The following is a 16,626-nucleotide window of genomic DNA, read 5'->3' as shown; positions in this document are numbered from 1 at the left end:
TTAACTCCTATAAAATCTCACTTAGGAATTGCTCCCCCAAGGGCTTTATCCTTGCTCTAGGCCACATTTTACAGGACCTAGGGGGTTGGGATGTTTTGCTACTTTGTCACATTTTGCTGAAAAGTTAATTAACTTTTTTCTACGTAGCTTTGCTTGTTGTTAACCTCCACCACACAGAAATTATTTTATCCTTTAAACTGGCAGACTGGGAGAGAACCAAGATGCTTTCTCTTCTCCCCTCTCAGCTCTGACTCTGACACTCCAAACAGCAAAACAATCACGTCACCATTTGATGTGGCACGGTCAAACGATGATTTTTGTGCTGTCAAAATCAGCTGCACTGGGGGGGTGGATTTTCCCTACTTTAAGAAAGGGCTGTTTATTTTTTTAAAATCTCTTCTTGGCGAGATTTAAGAAAATAAAGGAGTTAAAAAGAAGTGTGTGGGACAAAACATAACCAAACCTGCCCAACCTCCCGATCCCAGTCCCTGTCCAGATCCCGATCCCGATCCCGGTCCCTATTCCTATTCCTATTCCTATTCCTATTCCTATTCCTATTCCTATTCCTATTCCTATTCCTATTCCTATTCCTATTCCTATCCCTATCCCTATCCCTATCCCTGTCCCTATCCCTATCCCTATCCCTATCCCTGTCCCTGTCCCGATCCCGATCCCGATCCCCGTTATGCGCCTCCCGCCGCTAGAGGGCGCCTCCCTCCGCCGCGCGCCCCGCCGCTCCCGCCTCCCCGCGCCGCGATTGGCCGGGCGGCGCGCGGCGCGCAGCGCGATTGGCCGCGTTGCCGGCCGCCCGCCCTATATAATGGTATGGAGGGCGGGGCCTGCCGGCAGTCCGCGGGCGCTGCGGGCGGGGCGGGCACAAGATGGCGGCGATGCGGGCCGTGTGCGTGATGCGCGGCGAGGGCGCCGTGGAGGGCGTCATCCACTTCGAGCAGCAGGTGAGGGCGCGGCCGGGCCGCTGCGAGCCCCGCGAGGCGCCGCTGCAGCCCCCTGCCCGCGGGCGGCGGGGCGAGCCCGGCTCCAAAGGGCCGCGGGAGCCGCGCCGCGCCGTGCGGCCGGCCCGGGAGCCGCGGGTCACTGGCGCTGCGCCGGGAAGTGCGGGATCCTTCTGGAAGGCCCGCTCAGAGAAGGGGTCAGAGAGCGGGTACTGCTTGCTCTCAGCGATAAGAGAGGGGCAGGAGCGTGTTGGAGCGCGTTAAACGGCCGCAGACGGGCGGACAGCGCTGCTCGCGGCGGGGCCTTCCCGTCACCTTCGCTTGACACGGAGCCCTGTCACGGCAAAGTCCTTGTGCTGATTGATAAACGCTCTCCTTTGAAGGGTACCGGACCGGTGAAAGTGACTGGGAAAATCACTGGCTTGGCCGACGGAGAGCACGGCTTCCACGTGCACGAGTTCGGGGACAACACCAATGGTAAGGTGTGCCCGCGGGCCCCGGGCTCTCTGAAGAGCCGCTCGTGGGTCTCACGGCTGCAAATCCGTGTGAGGAAATCGTGGCCATTCCCGAGGATCGCTTCCTGGAGCACACTCTGAGCGTGTTGGGGCTGGTGGTCAAGAGCCGGCATACCGAGCGCTCACCTGAACGCTTGGATAAGTCAGCGTTATGAAATAAGCAAGCTCCTGGCTGAGCCCGGGACTTGCAGGGCTGCAGCAGGTGATTTAGCTGCAGGGGATTAGCAGGGCTGGCACGGAGAGGAGCTGTTTGCTGTCGCTGGGAGCGGTGTGGGAGCAGCAGCTCCGTCCTGGGGTCCTGCTCTGACGCTGTGCTCTTTCCAGGGTGCACCAGTGCTGGCCCCCACTTCAACCCGCAGCAGAAGAACCACGGCGGTCCCAGCGACGCCGAGAGGTGAGTCCGGGCACGGGCACTGCCGGGGCTCAGGGCGTGCCAGAAAATCCATGGGAATTCCTGCAGGGTTCCCTTAGCCACTCTTTGGTAACCCCGGCAGCTTGTTCCTCTGAGAGCGTGCTGTGAAATGCTCTCCTGGGGGCATTTTGTGGTTCTGTCACGGCTTGGGTGGAGGGGACAGCGAGGGCCTGATGCTCCTGCTGGGTATCTTGAGAGGGGTGTGAGACCTGGCTCTTCCCCGGGAGCCCGGCTCAGGCAGCCTGGCTGGCACAGGGACCAGCCTGGCATCGGGATCACCCTGAGAATGCTCCTGTCGGTGGCTGGTAACCCCACCTGAGCCACAGGCCGGGCAGAGCTGGATGAGGGCCAGCTCCTGCATGACACAGCATGAAATGTGTGTTGGGGCCCTGGCTCAACTGCTCGGGGCTAAAGGTTGGGATTGCACGGACACCGGGGCTTCTGGAGCCTTGGCACATCCTGCTCCTGCTGCTGTGGGCAGGGGAGTTCCTTAGAGGGGTGCAAGGAGTGGATCTTGCTTCTATCAGTGTACAGAAGCAACTGGACTGAAGCTTCCTGGAAGCTTAAATCAAGAAAATTCCTCAGGGGAGAGCTGCCATTAACCCGGTTTTGTAGGACTTGATTAAAAATAATTTTTGTAGAAAGCTGGTTGTCAGCCCTGGGCTGGCTGAGCTGGGATGTGTCAGTGTTCCAGGTTCTGCATCTGGACACTGGACCCTGACAGAACAGGATCATTTTGAGGGAATGCTGTGCTTGGGGCAGGTGTGCAGGACACAGCACAGCAGCACGTCCAGGAGTGCTGTGAAAATTCACTGCTCGAGGCTCAGCTCTCGAGGGAAGCCTTAGCAGAGATGCAGCTCTGATAGAAGCTGTGTGGCAGAGCAGTGTGCCAAGTGATGGGGCAATGCCAGACTGGAATAATCATCCCTGGTGCTGGCTGGAAGAGAGCAGCTCCTGCATTGCCTTTGACCTGCTGCCTGACAAACTGCTTCTCCTAATCCTCCTTAAACCCAGAGCCTGCAGCTGCCTGTGGAATAGCTGAGCTGTCGTGGACAGCCAGAGCTCAGAGCAGTGGCAGTGTTCCACCAAATCTGCAGGAAAGGTTGTTCCACTGGATTTGGGAGCCTGTGTTGTGTTGTAACCTAAACTGCCAGCCTTCCCTGGGGAGAGCCTGCAGCCCAGGCCACTCTGTGAGTTTGTGTTTGTGCAGGCACGTGGGAGACCTGGGCAATGTGCTTGCCAAGGGAGGCGTGGCCGAGGTGTCCATGCAGGATTCCGTCATTTCCCTCTCGGGACCACACTGCATCATCGGCCGCACCATGGTGGTGAGTGAGGGGACCTCAGGGATGGAGAGGGATGTACAGCCATCCCTCGGTGTCCCAGTGTGGCACCTGGCTGCCAGCCTTCTGGAGATGGCCCTTTTTAACTCTGCCCCTTCCCGCTGTGGGTGCCTGAATGGCCCTTGGGCATGTCCGGCTGGAAGTTTCCAGCATGGAGATGGGTTTGGCTTTGTGTAACTCGTCTGGTGTGCTGCTGCTGCCAGAGCAGTGAGGACTGGACCAGTTCCATTCTCTTGCAGGTGCACGAGAAGCGGGATGACCTGGGCAAGGGGGGCAACGACGAGAGCCTGAAGACTGGAAACGCGGGGCCCCGCCTGGCCTGCGGGGTCATTGGGATTGCCAAGAGCTAAGCGTGGTACCTGCCGTGCTCTTCTGCTGCTCTTGCCCTTCCTCCTGCAAGTTCAACATGTGTCATTAACCTCCTGCTCCTCTGCATCCCGAGCAGCACGCACACGCCGGAGACTGACCGAGTTTTGTATGATGTACATTCAATTAAAGTGTCCCTCATGGAACGGCTCTCTGGTCTGTGCTCACGCTCCTGCTGCCACTATTCCGTGTCACATCCCTGCTGTCAGGGAAGATGTGCTCCTGTCCCAGCCCCTGGATGAGCTCCCCAGGCTCTGGCAAAGAGCAGCAGCCCCTGGGTGTGTCAGGGCTTCCTGCTGGGGCAGGGGCAGCATCTGTAGCTTCACACTTGTGTAATAAATGTTGTGGGCAGATACACCCGGGTCTGGCTGTCTGTGGACAGGGAAGCATCCCAACCCTGCCCCTGCTGGGAAAGGGGGCCTGGGCTTCAGCAGCTGCGTGGGTAAATTCCATCCAGGAGGTTCCAGGCAGTGTCCCAGGAGTGCCCACTGTGTGCCAGTGCCAGCCTCCATCCTGTTCTGGCATGTCCTTCTGAAACAGAGTTCAGGGTCTCTCTTCACGGAGAAAATGTCATTTTAATGAGAATTTGTATCAGTGTTCCTTTCTTCTGCACTTGAGGATGGATATTCATGGAAGGAGCAGGCTGTAGTGGTAACCCCACTCCACTGAGGCACAGTGCTAAGGGCACTGGGTAGCAGAGCAGGAATACTGTAAAAATACTTTGAACTTACGTTCCCTGTGGCTGCCAGAGCACTGTGTGAGTCTTCACCTCCCTGTGCCTTTCCAGAGGGTTGGTGCTGCTGCTGCTGCTGTGAGGGTTGTGCACAGGCACTGCTGCAGACGGTGCTAGAGTCATTCCAGTTTTCCAGGCTCTGAGGCAGAGAAGAGGGGTGGGATTTGCAGGAACAGAGCAGCCCTGTGTCTCATTGTCTCCAGCTCTTTAAGGAGGTGTTCTCAGTGAAACAAACCCTTCCTCCTTACAGAGCTGGGGCAGCTTTTTCCAAGGCTCAAACCTCGATGTGTGGGACAAGAGAATGTCCTGTGGGCCCAGCAGGAAACAACCAGTGAGGACACGAGTTTTAACACATGGAAGTTGAGGTCACTACAATCTGTAAACAGGTTCTTTCTCTCTTTATTCTGCTATTGCAAGAACATAAAAATAGATGTCCTCTCCCCAGTCCAGAGCTCCAGTGGCTCTCCCACCCTCTCCCTCCCCCAGAGACAATTCCCTCTGCTGCAGGGCAGCTGTGAAAAAGGGCTGATGTAAGGAAGCAGCTGCCCTTCCCTTGGGGCAAAATCCCCAGCTTTAAAGGTAGAACACACCTATAGCAAGGAGAAAAGAAACCACTGAATATGCACAGGATTCATACACTGGCACTGCTGGGAGCCCTGAGCCACGTGGGGTGGGCAGAGCTTCCCAAAGCGTCCCTGCCCCAGGGAGCGGCCTCGGAGAAACTACAGCTGCCAGGACATGGAGGTGCTCTGCAGAGGAGGTGCCACGACACCCAGGAGCAGCAGGAACACCCTCTGTGCCCAGCCCAGGGGAGCACAACCTACCTCTGGCAGGGTGAGGAGGGGCCGGCGTTCCCGCAGGAGCAGCCCCGTGTCCGTGGAGGAAGGGCAAGTCCTTGTCCAGCCTGCCTGGAGAGCCAGGCTGGAATTGTGGTGCCTGCGAGGTCTCACTTCCACCAAGTACAAAAGCTGTGGAGCGGGCACTGTCCAGCCTGGCACGCACTCTGTGACCTCAGAGCAGACCGTCGGTGCCTGAAGGTGTCACTTCTTAAAAAAAAGGCAAATTAAAGGCAACAGGAACCACAGAACCAATTGAGGGGGGAGGAAAAAAAATAAAGCAAAGAATGGATTGCATTGCAAACACTAAAACAGTTAACTCCGCAATTAACATCTTAAAACTAACTTTTACCCGGGGTGGTCAGGTAGCTCATTAAAACGCAGCAATCTAAAACTCCAGAGGACTGTTACAAATAAAAATTCACTTCTGTGAATCGCTACACAAACAAATGGATTTCCTTTAACAAACAGAACCGAACCAGTCTAATTTAGACTCCAGTACAGCATTAACAGTTCCAACTTTAGGCTGCTGAACACTCCTTTTCCACTTCAGTGCAGCGTAGGAAGAATAGCACACGTTAAAAGTTTGTTACGAAAATAGAGTTTATTAAAAACACATCCCTATTGTTTTGAGGAGCTTTCACCGTTACCTTTTCTTAAATTAAAAAAAAAATAGAAAGCACTTCTACTTCTGATTCGTAAACTTTTTAAAGTCAAAACTTTAAAAAAGTTACAGCAAAAATGGGTAATATTTTAATCATCTCTTCAGTATTTTATGTTATGTGGTGGCTATTTTAAATAGAAGGGAAGCAATCAGATTGCTCACAGTGCCCCGCGTCGGGGGCGCAGGGGCGGAAGCGGATTTACAGCACTGTACAACCAAAGCTCGGCGCCGGGCCGCGGCCCTAGCGCGCCTCCGCCGAGCCCGTGTCCTTGTCCGCCTGTTCCAGGGATGAGGTAGCCTCGGGCGCTGGCTCTGCCGCGGCTTTGGCGCCCGCGGGGTCGGCGTCTCCCGCAGCGAGTTCTGAAACAAGTTCCGCGCCCTCCGTTTTGCTGCCGTGCGACTCGTGGTTCTTGTCGCCCTCCGCCCGGTCTGTCACCTCCGGCTTCTCCTTGCCGCGGCTCTCCTCCTTGTCTCTGCGAGACTCGCGATCCCTGGAATCCCTCTCCCTGTCTCGGTGGCCGCTGGAGCGCCTGCCCCTGTCCTCCAAGTCCCTGTGCCGGTCGCGCTCGGGGCTGCGCCGTCCCCAGTCTCGCCTGTCGCGGCCGCCCGGCCGCTCGTGCTCCCGCTCGTCGCGGCCGCCGTAGCGCTCCCGCTCGTTCTCCGCCCGGCTCCCGAAGGATCTCCTCCCGAAGCGCTCCTGCTCCCTGCTGGGCGTGAACTGCCTGTCGTTCCTGAACTGCCGCCCGTCGCGGTTCTCCTCGGGCCCGCCGCCGCCGCCGGGGCCGCCCGCGGGCCGCACGAAGTGGCCGGGCGGAGGGAAGGGGGTCTTCATTCCGTGCGGGGGAGGCATCCCGAAGCCGCCGGGGCCCGGCGGGGGCCCTCGGTGCATCATGTGCGGCGGCATGTGGCGCGGCGGCAGCATGGGGAAGCGCGGCAGCGGCGGCGGCGGCGGCAGCCCCGGCGGGCGCTGCAGCGGGATCAGCCCGGGCCGGGCGCCCAGCAGCCCCGTGGACGGAGTCTGCAGCCCCACCACGGGCGCGGGCGGCGGCGGGGCCACGCCCTGGGTGCCTGCAGGAACACACAAGGGACAGTCAGAGCGGGCACCAGGGACGCGGAGCATTTCCCCAGCCTCGAACCCCACCTGCGGTTATCCCGGGAAAGGAGCATCCCAGAACCTGCAGCCGAGCTTGCTGGGCTCTCCACCTGCTGTGTGCCGCTGGCAGCAAGGACTGTGCCCAGGGCACCGACTCATCCCTGATCCCAGAGGCTGCCCTGGGGACAGCCTTTGCCCTCGTGCAGTCACGGCTGCCCCTCAGCCCCAGCTCAGCCTCCTGCTTCCTCAACCCAGTGCAGCCAAAGCCCCTTCCTGGGGTTGTGCTTCCATCTCACCCCCTCCAGTCAGATTCAAACATTTCCCTCCAAACAGCAGCTGAACACCCCACAGCTGCACCAGCAAGAGGCTCATGCACACAGGCAGCAGAGAGGAAGCTGGAACACAGCTGGAGCACAGCTCTCTGTCATTCCAGAGAAAAGGGACACCACAAAGACACATTTCAGTAGAATAAACCTTGCAATGTAAACTAAAAGGAAATGCAACAGGCCGTTCCTGGCTTCTTTTTTTTGTAATAGTGTTTCATCCTTTACAGCACATATCCAGCACCAACTATTTTCCAGTTTTATTCCTACGCTCTTCATAGGAGGAAAAAACTCCCTCTCCAAAAATACTGTCAGATAAAGCTCAGCCCACAGCTCCTGGACACCAACACAAAGAACCAGAAAGAAGGCTTCTGAGAAGAATTCTGAGCTCCAGCTGAGCCCTTCCCACCAGCCCAGGGCAGATGCCTCCCCAGTCTGAACCAGGAACATTGCCCGGTGTTCCCGGAGCCCTTGCACTGCTGCCCTCTGCTCCTGCTCACCAGCACCTCCTGCCCTGGGAACACAGCCCTGCCTGGGTAAAACCAGGATGAAATACTGTGGGAATGGATGCTGGAATTAGTGTCAGCAGTGAAAACTGCACTTGGGTGCAGCAACACAAGCAGTGACACAAGCAGTGACAGGAGCAGGTCCCCTTCAGCTGTGGTGTTCATCCCTCTCTTGTCCAGCTCTGGCACCTGTCCCCAGCTAGAGCTGAGCCTTCTGTGCTGCCCCCTCAACAAAACACTGACTTTGAGGGACATCTCTGACAGAAACCTTTTCACCTGAGTGCTCCTTAAATTCAGAGTGGAAGGAAGCTGTATTTTGCCAGTGAGAAGACTCGTGTGACATCTCCAGCCCATTATATCCTCTTCCCAATCTTGGAGAGAAATGGTCCAGTACCAACAGCATTTTTTCCCTGCATTTTTCCCTTTCTCTAAAATTCAGAGCCTTCTCTCCTCCTGGCCAATCACCCAGTCTGTAATCACCCAGTTTAAACTCCTCCTGTGACAGAAGTACAGATCTGACAAGACAGATTCATAGCTAATGATGTCTCCCGGGAATTCTGAGGTTTGGGGATATTCTTGTTGGTAAAAACATCTTTTAATCTTCCTCAGAAGATTAAAACAAGGCAGAATAGAATAACTGAGAACTAAAGAGCTGAAGTTAAGCCTGTGCTTCTGCTTAGAAGCAGCAGAGCAGATGTGGGTTACAAGGGCATGAACATGAGGTGAGGGAGGGAAGTTTCACATTTAATAAGTACAAGTCATTTAATTTCTCAACCTTATTTCCACACAAACTGCAGCACTGAAGCAACATAATTGTACCTGGAACTCCTTCACTCTGAACTGCACTGGCTAGAGAGCTGCATGCTTTTTATTTCAAATTTATTTCAAATATCAACTCCCTTCAGGGCTGAGGCTAAAGCAACTGTAGAACTGATGGAGTTTCCTCACTCTCCTGAAAAATCAGGCACCAACTAAAAACCTAAAGAGCTGTCCAGAAACACATCCCAGTTTACTCAAAAGATCGAGAAATTCATGGTACAGACACTCACACCAGGTCTGGGACAAGTTAAAGTCCTCTTTTGGTTTAGGAAGTACCTGACATCCAGCAGTTTCTTGAACTGGGTATGAACTCCCTGAGCTCTGAGAGAAACCCTGAGGGGATTTCCTGACCCAGCTCGTCCTACTGGAGCCATTCCCTCACACCTGACACCTGCTCCTCTGTCCCAATGTGCAAAACCACACCCCGCCTACACAACAGATTTTATTGGTTTCGGAGGAGCAACCATCACACCAAAGTGTCCCAAGTTTCCTCACCTGACTCCTACAACACAGCCCCAAGTGCTCAGGCTGGCCTGAAGGACCTCCTGTCCAGAGAGGGCACAGGAGCCATCCTTACTGCTTTGATAAATTAGCTATGAAGCCAGATTTCCACGTCACTGTGATCCAGACCTGCTCATCTCCCCCAGCTGGACAAAGCCGACATTCCCTTGGGATAATTCCCATGTCACCAGTGCTGCCACACCTGATTAACTCTTACATCAACTCTGCTAAGTGATTCCAGTAACTCCCAACCCCTGAAATCACTTCGCAGCACGTGGAGCTCAGTGGTTTCTGTCTGCCTCAGGACACAAACCTCCTGGAAACACATGGAACAAGCCAAAAGCTCACGGATCCAGCACAACAGCAGCAGTTTCACTCCACCTTGAATCTCTGCATGTTCTCCAGTGGGGAATGTGGCATCCTACAGCCAGAGCATTAAATACTGCCCGGGAATTCTTGAGAGAGGGACCATGTTGTCAGTCTGGTGGGTTTGTGCTGGAGTTTGCTACAGAATCTTTCACAGCAAGTCAAGACTGTAAAGAAAGAAGCCTGAACTAAAGGGCCTAAATGTGGAGTCACAGCTGTAAAATCTTACCAAAATCCCAGTCTTTTGGGACAGTCACACTCTGAGGGGCTCAGAGAATGGTGTGTTTGTGATTTATGATTTAATGAGATTACAAAAATCACTTCAGAACAAACCATCAGTGGAGCAGAGAGTAATATATGTCCTTGCACTACCTAAAGTGAATGCCAAATTCAATGGGAACTCCAGAATAACTTAGCTTTGATTACATGTTATGATCCTTGTAAGAATTTGGATAAAAAGAGCATTAGATCAAGACTTACAACTGCAATAGGGTGTACTTCATCAGGAAAACAGATCACAGAATCTGAGTATTCCAAACACAGCATCTGCAGCTTATTTCTAGCCAGAGCTACAGCATTTGCTCAATGCAGGGAACACGTGGGCCAATCCCAAAGGATTTAAAGGCTGTCATTTCCTGCACAAATCAAAGGAGCCTACAAATACCTGCTCTGCAGATCATTTCAAACTCCCTGAGCACACACTCACCGAGCCATCACAGCCTGGACTGTCCTGTTTCCATGAACAACAAGGTGTAGAGGCAGACAGTGAGGTCAAGGGCACAACTAAATCACAACAACCTGAGGGTGGGCTTAGGAAAAAAGCACAAAAAAATCCAGACCCAAAGTCCAAGAGGCATCACTCCTCTGAAGCACAACCATGTCCTGGCTGGAAGGGATGGAGGAACTACAGTGGAGGCACAAAGGAAACCAGTGGAGTTGAGACAGAACTTATGAAAAGGTATGAAAGGCTGCAATAATCCCTTCAGAATTACTTTGTAATGTGTCCTCCACAGAAAACTGCACCAAGAGAGAAGAGGCATTGTTTGAAGTTACAAAAGTTATTGAAGAGCTCCTGTGCTTTGTAGGGATTACAGAAGTGCTCCCAAGCCAGAAGTTTGGCTCTCACAGCCTCTTCCCAGCAATCTTCATCTCGAGTCCAGCCTGCTGCAGGAGCTCCCCCATCCTGCCCAAGTTCCCAGAGAACATTTCCTCATCCTTCCAGGACACTCTCTGGCCTCCCACATGCACAGCTACACTCAATGCAAGAGTGACTCCAAGTGCTTTTCAGAAGAGTGTAATTTGTGCTAACTTACTGAAAGGTTTTAAAAAACCAGGACAACTGACAGTACCCTTCTATCTTCAATCACATAGAATATTATCATCTGTTTCTTCTGGTTCTCCTCTTTTATCAGACTGAACAGTGCTCTGAAACTCCAGAATGCTCAGGATGGGTTTTACATAACCCTTTAATTATGAATAACTTCTTGACATTAGACACTCCCCAACATCCAGTGCTACTGCTTTTAGGCAAACACAGATTTCAGGACTGCTCTGGGAGCTCTAAACCCTCCCCTCACTGACACAAGTCACTCTGACCACACAGAGAACTTTACCTGCCTCAACCTCTCAGTGAACAAGTTAACGAAAGCAAAGGCAAGTTCTTGATTTCCAGCTTCTCAAACTCAGCTTCCTTGGATTTTAGAGAATAAAAAGCAGCTGCTGTTCAAGGAACTGATCTGGGTGTCTAATTTAGTTCAGTCTTCATTTTGTAAAAGCTTTTTGTTATGTGTGCAGAGATACAGCAAAGTGTATCACACACATTCCAAAGGCCTGGAATATGAAGTGCAGGTTATGCTGTCCAAGACACAAAACTCCAAAACTCTGCTACCTCCACAGAAAGTGTCATTCAGCAGGAAGGTGTGAATTTCTGAAATTCCTAGCAAAATTCCCTGACTAAATGGTGTCACCACTGAGTTTCTTAAGCTTTTATCTGTTTTGAAAGGGTCTTCTGTCAAGTTTTCAACATGCAGGATTCATAAATCATTAGTCATGGATGGAAAATTTAGCCCTCACATCCAATAGAGCAGTGAGCTCTCAGGAAGACAAATCTCTGATTTTCTTCAGTGATCACTGAAAATTCTGGGCAGAGACCCACTAACACAAAATTAGCTTTTCATTAATTTCTTAGGCTCTTATAAATGCAGTAATCTCAAAAATTTGTAGGTAACAAGTCTTTGGAGTAAATTCTTGACACTGGCTCACGCCATCATAAAATAAACATTTAGCAGAGTTCTGTAACAGTTCACACTCCCTTTCAAAACCTGACCAAGTTTGTATCCTATTAGGAAAAGTAATTTAAGCAACATACTCCCATTACCCTGGGTTTGCTAATCAAAAAAACATTTGGTAATATTTAAATAATATCTTCTTACAAAGGTTTCAAAACCCGTCCTACTGCAGGGCTGCACAAAAGCTTTTGGTTTTCTGTTCTATTAAAACAATTTATTCCATACCTAACAAGAATGTACCCCATCCTCAGAGATCTCAAAAATACACTAAAAATAGTTTTCCTGCATGTTAGTTTTATACATCTAATAGGTGAGTCCAAGAGCTAGTTCCTATCACACACATGTGTTGCTGTAAGTTCACTTTCTAGACTGTATAAACCTTCACTTGTTAAAAGTGGACAGCATTTGAATTTGTAACTTACACATCATGGTTTTGTTTCTTCAGAAAACAGATCTTCAGTATCAAAAAATACTGTTTCTTCTATGCAAAACTAGGCCTTTAATATTGATTTCAAAGCCAACAGTAGGACAAAAATTTCAGCAAGTTGAGAAGAATGTGCTTCCCTTTCCCCTGGACTGTAAGTCAGTAGCCAAACCAAAATGGTATTAAAATGCAGGGAACGATGGAGTGCAGAACTTACCCAGGAGGGAACTTACCAAGGAGTGGAACAGCCTGGGTGACGGGAGCAGGGACATTGGTAGGTGCTACAGGAGGTGGAACAGTGCCATAGATTTTGGAAGTGTCAGTACTTTCAGCATTCCCTCTGCCTCCAGAAACCACTGTTGGGATGGGATTTCCTACAGACGACTCCTTTGTAGTGTCCTCATTCCCACCAGTTGCTGTAGCTGAGGAACAAGGCAAGGACACATTGAACACCAGCCAGCAATTCCTGCAGCATCCCTGCCTTCCATGGGGCCCAGCACTTACAGTTTGGGATGTTCACTGCCGGAGTGTGCGGGACAGAGACTGGAGGAGTTATGGGAGGCGGTGGCCCGGGAGGAAGGAATCCTACAAAAAGCAGAGCAGAGCCCTGAGTGCCCCCCTGCACAACCCCCCGTGCAGCTCTGGGCCCAGCAGGGCTGGCACACCCCACAAACCTGGAGGTAAATGCAGCGGGTTGAAGCCGGGCCGGAGGAACGGAGGCGGCGGCGGTGGCGGCACCCCGGGGGCAAATCCAGGAGGGGGGATTCCTAAAGGTGCTGTGAAAGCAGGGGGCTGGAGTGCACCAACCACGGGAGGCCCTGATGGATGGGGGGGAACCTGGCAAAAAGGAAGGGGAAAGATGGGTTACCCCAAGAGTGCCCCAATGATTCTGTGTCCCGCTGGGAATCTCTCTCCAGGACATCTCAGCGACCTCAAATTCCTCTGCAACAAGGGGGCACCTGCACAGAAGATGCAGGAGCACCTCAGGAACTCCCATCACTGGAAATACCAACACCAGCCCTGTCTGCCTTTGTACTTAGAGAAGAATTTTCCTCTGTGCCAAATGGGTATTAATGTGTGTCAGTAACTCACCTCCACACACCCCTCACACAGTGCCTGGGATTCATGTGCACCCAGCGTGATGGATTTCCAGACAGCATCCACTGCAATGCTCACAACTTCAGAGCACTTAAAAACCTCTGCTTGTCTCCTTCTCACTACCTGAGTTTGCACATTAGAGTGACTGGTGTTTCCTTTTCCTTTATTTCTGATTTGTATCAAACTCTCAATTTAAATTAGCTCTGATTTAAGGGATTCTACTATTTTAACACTGACAAGAACTACTGATATAAAAGTAGTGGAGTATCTGCGAATAAGAAAAGCTTTTAGGGGAACGTTAATTAATAAAACAAAGAACAAAAAAAAGCCAATTACAAAACCTGAAGATATAATTCAGCCCTTCTATAACAAAGATTCTACTGCAGTAATTTCTCTGTGACTGACAGAACGGAGTTCCTATTCATGGCATTCCCTCCCTCCCTGAATTCTTATTAAAAGTGAGTTTCTGTTTGTTTCTGTGGAACAACTCTCACCTGTGGAGGAGGTACTGTAATTGGTGCAGGCATGGGAACAGGAATTGGGACAGGTAAAGCTTTGGGAATAGGTGACACTGGTTCATTGTGTGCAGCTTCTGCGCCTCCATTCTGAGCCACTTCATTTTCAGACTTCTTGGGAATTCCCTTCCACTCTGTCCAAAACAAAATCCCAACAGACAGGGGTCAGACAAGCAGTGCCACGTGAAACATGCTTAGTCATGTTTACAAAAATACTAATTGGAAATATTCAGGTAATAAGCAGCACAGAGCTAAGAAGCATTTATACTGTTTCTGACAATAAAAATTCCAAATTCATTTACACACAGCAAACACTGAAACAGCAAATAAACTTGTTCCTTTCAGTAGGCATGTAACAATCCTTTGCACTGACAGTGTTCATACACACCCAGGATTCTGTTACATTATCTATGACAAAAACTGTAAGGCTCTTTGGGACAAGCTTTCAACAGGTTCATTCTATTGCTCTCGGGCAAGAAGGCAGCAGCTTTGCCATTAATTTGAGAATTCATTTCTAAAAAACCCAATACCTTCAAGTCTCAAACAAGGAAAATGAGCATACAACTATAAAGAATTGCAGCAAAATAACAAAAATGTCAGATATAGCTTCAAACTTAATTTATGGAAGAAACAGCTCCTAGTGTCTGTCAGAACTCCTGGGAAAAGGCAGCTAAGCACAAAGAGGGATCAGTGAGGGGGCACTTTGGGAAGACAGGTTCAATAACAAAACATGCAGTAACACTGTACCTGGACTGAGGGTCTCGTTGTCCAGCATTCCTCCTTCACAGAAACTTTCAAGATCTTCAGGTTTGACTTTGTCCCATGGTATGTAAGTCACACCCAGTTCTACATCCCAGTACTGCTTGTAGTCTGGCTTTATTCCTTTATTCAGAGCCCAGGCAATCTTGGGTGGGGGAAACACAAGTGGTCAGCAAAATATTTCCATTCTAATGGATTTAATACTCCATTCTCACAAAACAGCATTAGAGGGTAAACAGTTCCTATTTCTTGGCTTGACTCTTGCACACCATTTGTAAAAATGTATAAAGCCAGCTTCTTCTGATGATCCCCAGCCACCAAGATTAATTCCATTTCCCTTTGGAGGACAGTGTCACACTAATTTGACATTCTACAGAAGGAAGAACTTCACTAATTGAGGCATATTTCCTTATTCATTAGTACTCTTTGTAGGATTATCATTTGTAATGAAACTCTGTTAGGAGACAAATAACAGGCAACAAGAAACACACAGTGCCAGTCCCCTGTAAAGAGCAAAAGGGCACCCTTTCTGTTGATTAAACAGATAATTATTGGCAATCTTTCAGGAAGCTGACACAAGGTTCCACTAATCCCACTACAGACCAGCAACAGTAATTCTTTCTCAAAAACCAGTTCACTGATTCATTTTTTCAGGATTTTAGAGAATATCATCTCCAGAACCCATGTAAGTCTGAAATACCCCAAGGCCCAGCACAGATGAGAGGATGGCAGTAATTACAGCAGCTTTGGAAAGCCTGATGCTTTCAAGCAGTACCTTGATGGATTTCTGGTTGACTTTGAAGTTGCCTCGGCTCAGCTTCTGCAGGGCTCTGTTGGCATCTTGTCTGTGCACCATGACAATGTAGGCACATCCTCTGGGCGGTATCATCTGGGTGGGGTTTGAGGGAAAAAGTTCATTTTGCAGGAAACAAACAGTGAACACACACAAATGCTCAGTTACAGCAAGCTGGGACATCAGGGGGTGTTCCAAAGGGGCTGTGGAAGCATGGAAGGAAATGTCAGTTTAGGAGGCTAAGAAAACCAGTATCTTCTGGAAATTCATACTTCTAGTGAACTGAAACTTCCACAACCCCTGAAAACCTCCAAAACTCTAAAATACAGCTGACTTTTGCATATTTAATCCTTTTAAATTGCTAAACAATAGTGTTCATGTAAATTCTAACATCTGGCAATTAGTTACTTTGTGGAATGCACAACAGTATTCCCCTTCACTCTGCCAGCTGCACCTCCACATTCAGTTCTAGCTGCAGATTTGGCATAATTTTTATTTGTAATGAATTTGAGGAAAAAACTCCTATGGTCTTTCACAAAATTTGGGAATAGGAAGAAAATTAGTCACTTATTTTTGTTTGAATGAATTAAATTTTTGAAGTTACTGGAACAGCTATAATTTATACATAAAATATCCTTAAATACAGCAAAATAAAACAATAGTTCTCTGTGTTTATGGCTGAAATGACAGAAGAGCAACAAGAACACCAGCTGAGAGTCCATGATTCTATAATCAAATAAAATGAAGCAGCCAAGGAACTCAGAAGCATGGGATGTAATTCTGCAGCCATCATCCTGCAGGGAAAGCAGGATTGTTATGAAAATGGGGTAATCTTCTGCCTTTTTATACTGCAGGAAACCAAAGCAGCTCCCTTCTTGTTTGTGTACAAGTCAGCCACATGATCTGAGTGCCCAGACTGCAAACACAACGCAGAGGAGATGAGAGGCCAGCTCTCTGGAAGGGATCAGAATAACTCTGCCTCAGAGCAGCCTGGAGAGATGCTCTGCACCCAAGCACACCAGAGCAGCTTACCCTGCACCCCTTCTACTCACATTGATGGACTCAATGGGGCCAAACTCCTCCAGGAGACTTCCCACATCCTGCTGAGTTGTCCTTTTGTCCAGCTGTCCCACCCAGAGTGTGGTACTGCAAACTACAAGCAAGAGTTAGCACAGGAGGCCAGAGCTCCTTACAGCACAGATAACCAGCACCCATCCCGTGCTGAAGCCAGGGTAATAACCAGGAAAGGAGCTCAAGGTATCCCCCAGGCTGCAGATTCCTGCAGCAACATTCAACACTCAGCCAGGTTTTCCACCTGAGAG

The 16,626-nt window shown here is 50.3% G+C and overlaps 2 protein-coding genes across 3 annotated transcripts in view; one reads left to right on the top strand and one right to left on the bottom strand.

Annotated features, from left to right (window-relative positions):
• Nucleotides 1-833: 833 nt before the first annotated feature.
• Nucleotides 834-3,736, top strand: SOD1 (superoxide dismutase 1). The gene is made up of 5 exons (XM_064411171.1): nucleotides 834-956; nucleotides 1,337-1,430; nucleotides 1,793-1,862; nucleotides 3,091-3,205; nucleotides 3,460-3,736. The coding sequence occupies exons 1-5, from the start codon at nucleotides 882-884 to the stop codon at nucleotides 3,568-3,570; spliced, it is 465 nt and encodes a 154-aa protein (XP_064267241.1). The 5' UTR covers nucleotides 834-881; the 3' UTR covers nucleotides 3,571-3,736.
• Nucleotides 3,737-5,740: 2,004 nt separating this feature from the next.
• Nucleotides 5,741-16,626, bottom strand: part of SCAF4 (SR-related CTD associated factor 4) — a 29,313-nt gene continuing 18,427 nt past the window's right edge. For both annotated transcript variants that reach the window (XM_064411169.1, XM_064411170.1), the window contains 8 exons: nucleotides 16,357-16,457; nucleotides 15,287-15,400; nucleotides 14,500-14,656; nucleotides 13,732-13,886; nucleotides 12,814-12,976; nucleotides 12,644-12,724; nucleotides 12,373-12,561; nucleotides 5,741-6,887 (listed from right to left, as the gene is read on the bottom strand). In XM_064411169.1, the coding sequence (XP_064267239.1) occupies nucleotides 6,061-6,887; nucleotides 12,373-12,561; nucleotides 12,644-12,724; nucleotides 12,814-12,976; nucleotides 13,732-13,886; nucleotides 14,500-14,656; nucleotides 15,287-15,400; nucleotides 16,357-16,457 (1,787 nt within the window). In that variant the 3' untranslated portion in view covers nucleotides 5,741-6,060. The remainder of the gene's footprint in view (nucleotides 6,888-12,372; nucleotides 12,562-12,643; nucleotides 12,725-12,813; nucleotides 12,977-13,731; nucleotides 13,887-14,499; nucleotides 14,657-15,286; nucleotides 15,401-16,356; nucleotides 16,458-16,626) is intronic.

This window comes from Passer domesticus, chromosome 2, assembly GCF_036417665.1.
Source record: "Passer domesticus isolate bPasDom1 chromosome 2, bPasDom1.hap1, whole genome shotgun sequence".
Lineage (NCBI taxonomy): Eukaryota > Metazoa > Chordata > Aves > Passeriformes > Passeridae > Passer > Passer domesticus.
The sequence above is the reverse complement of the archived record's forward strand: the minus strand, read 5'-3'. Positions and strand labels throughout refer to the sequence as shown.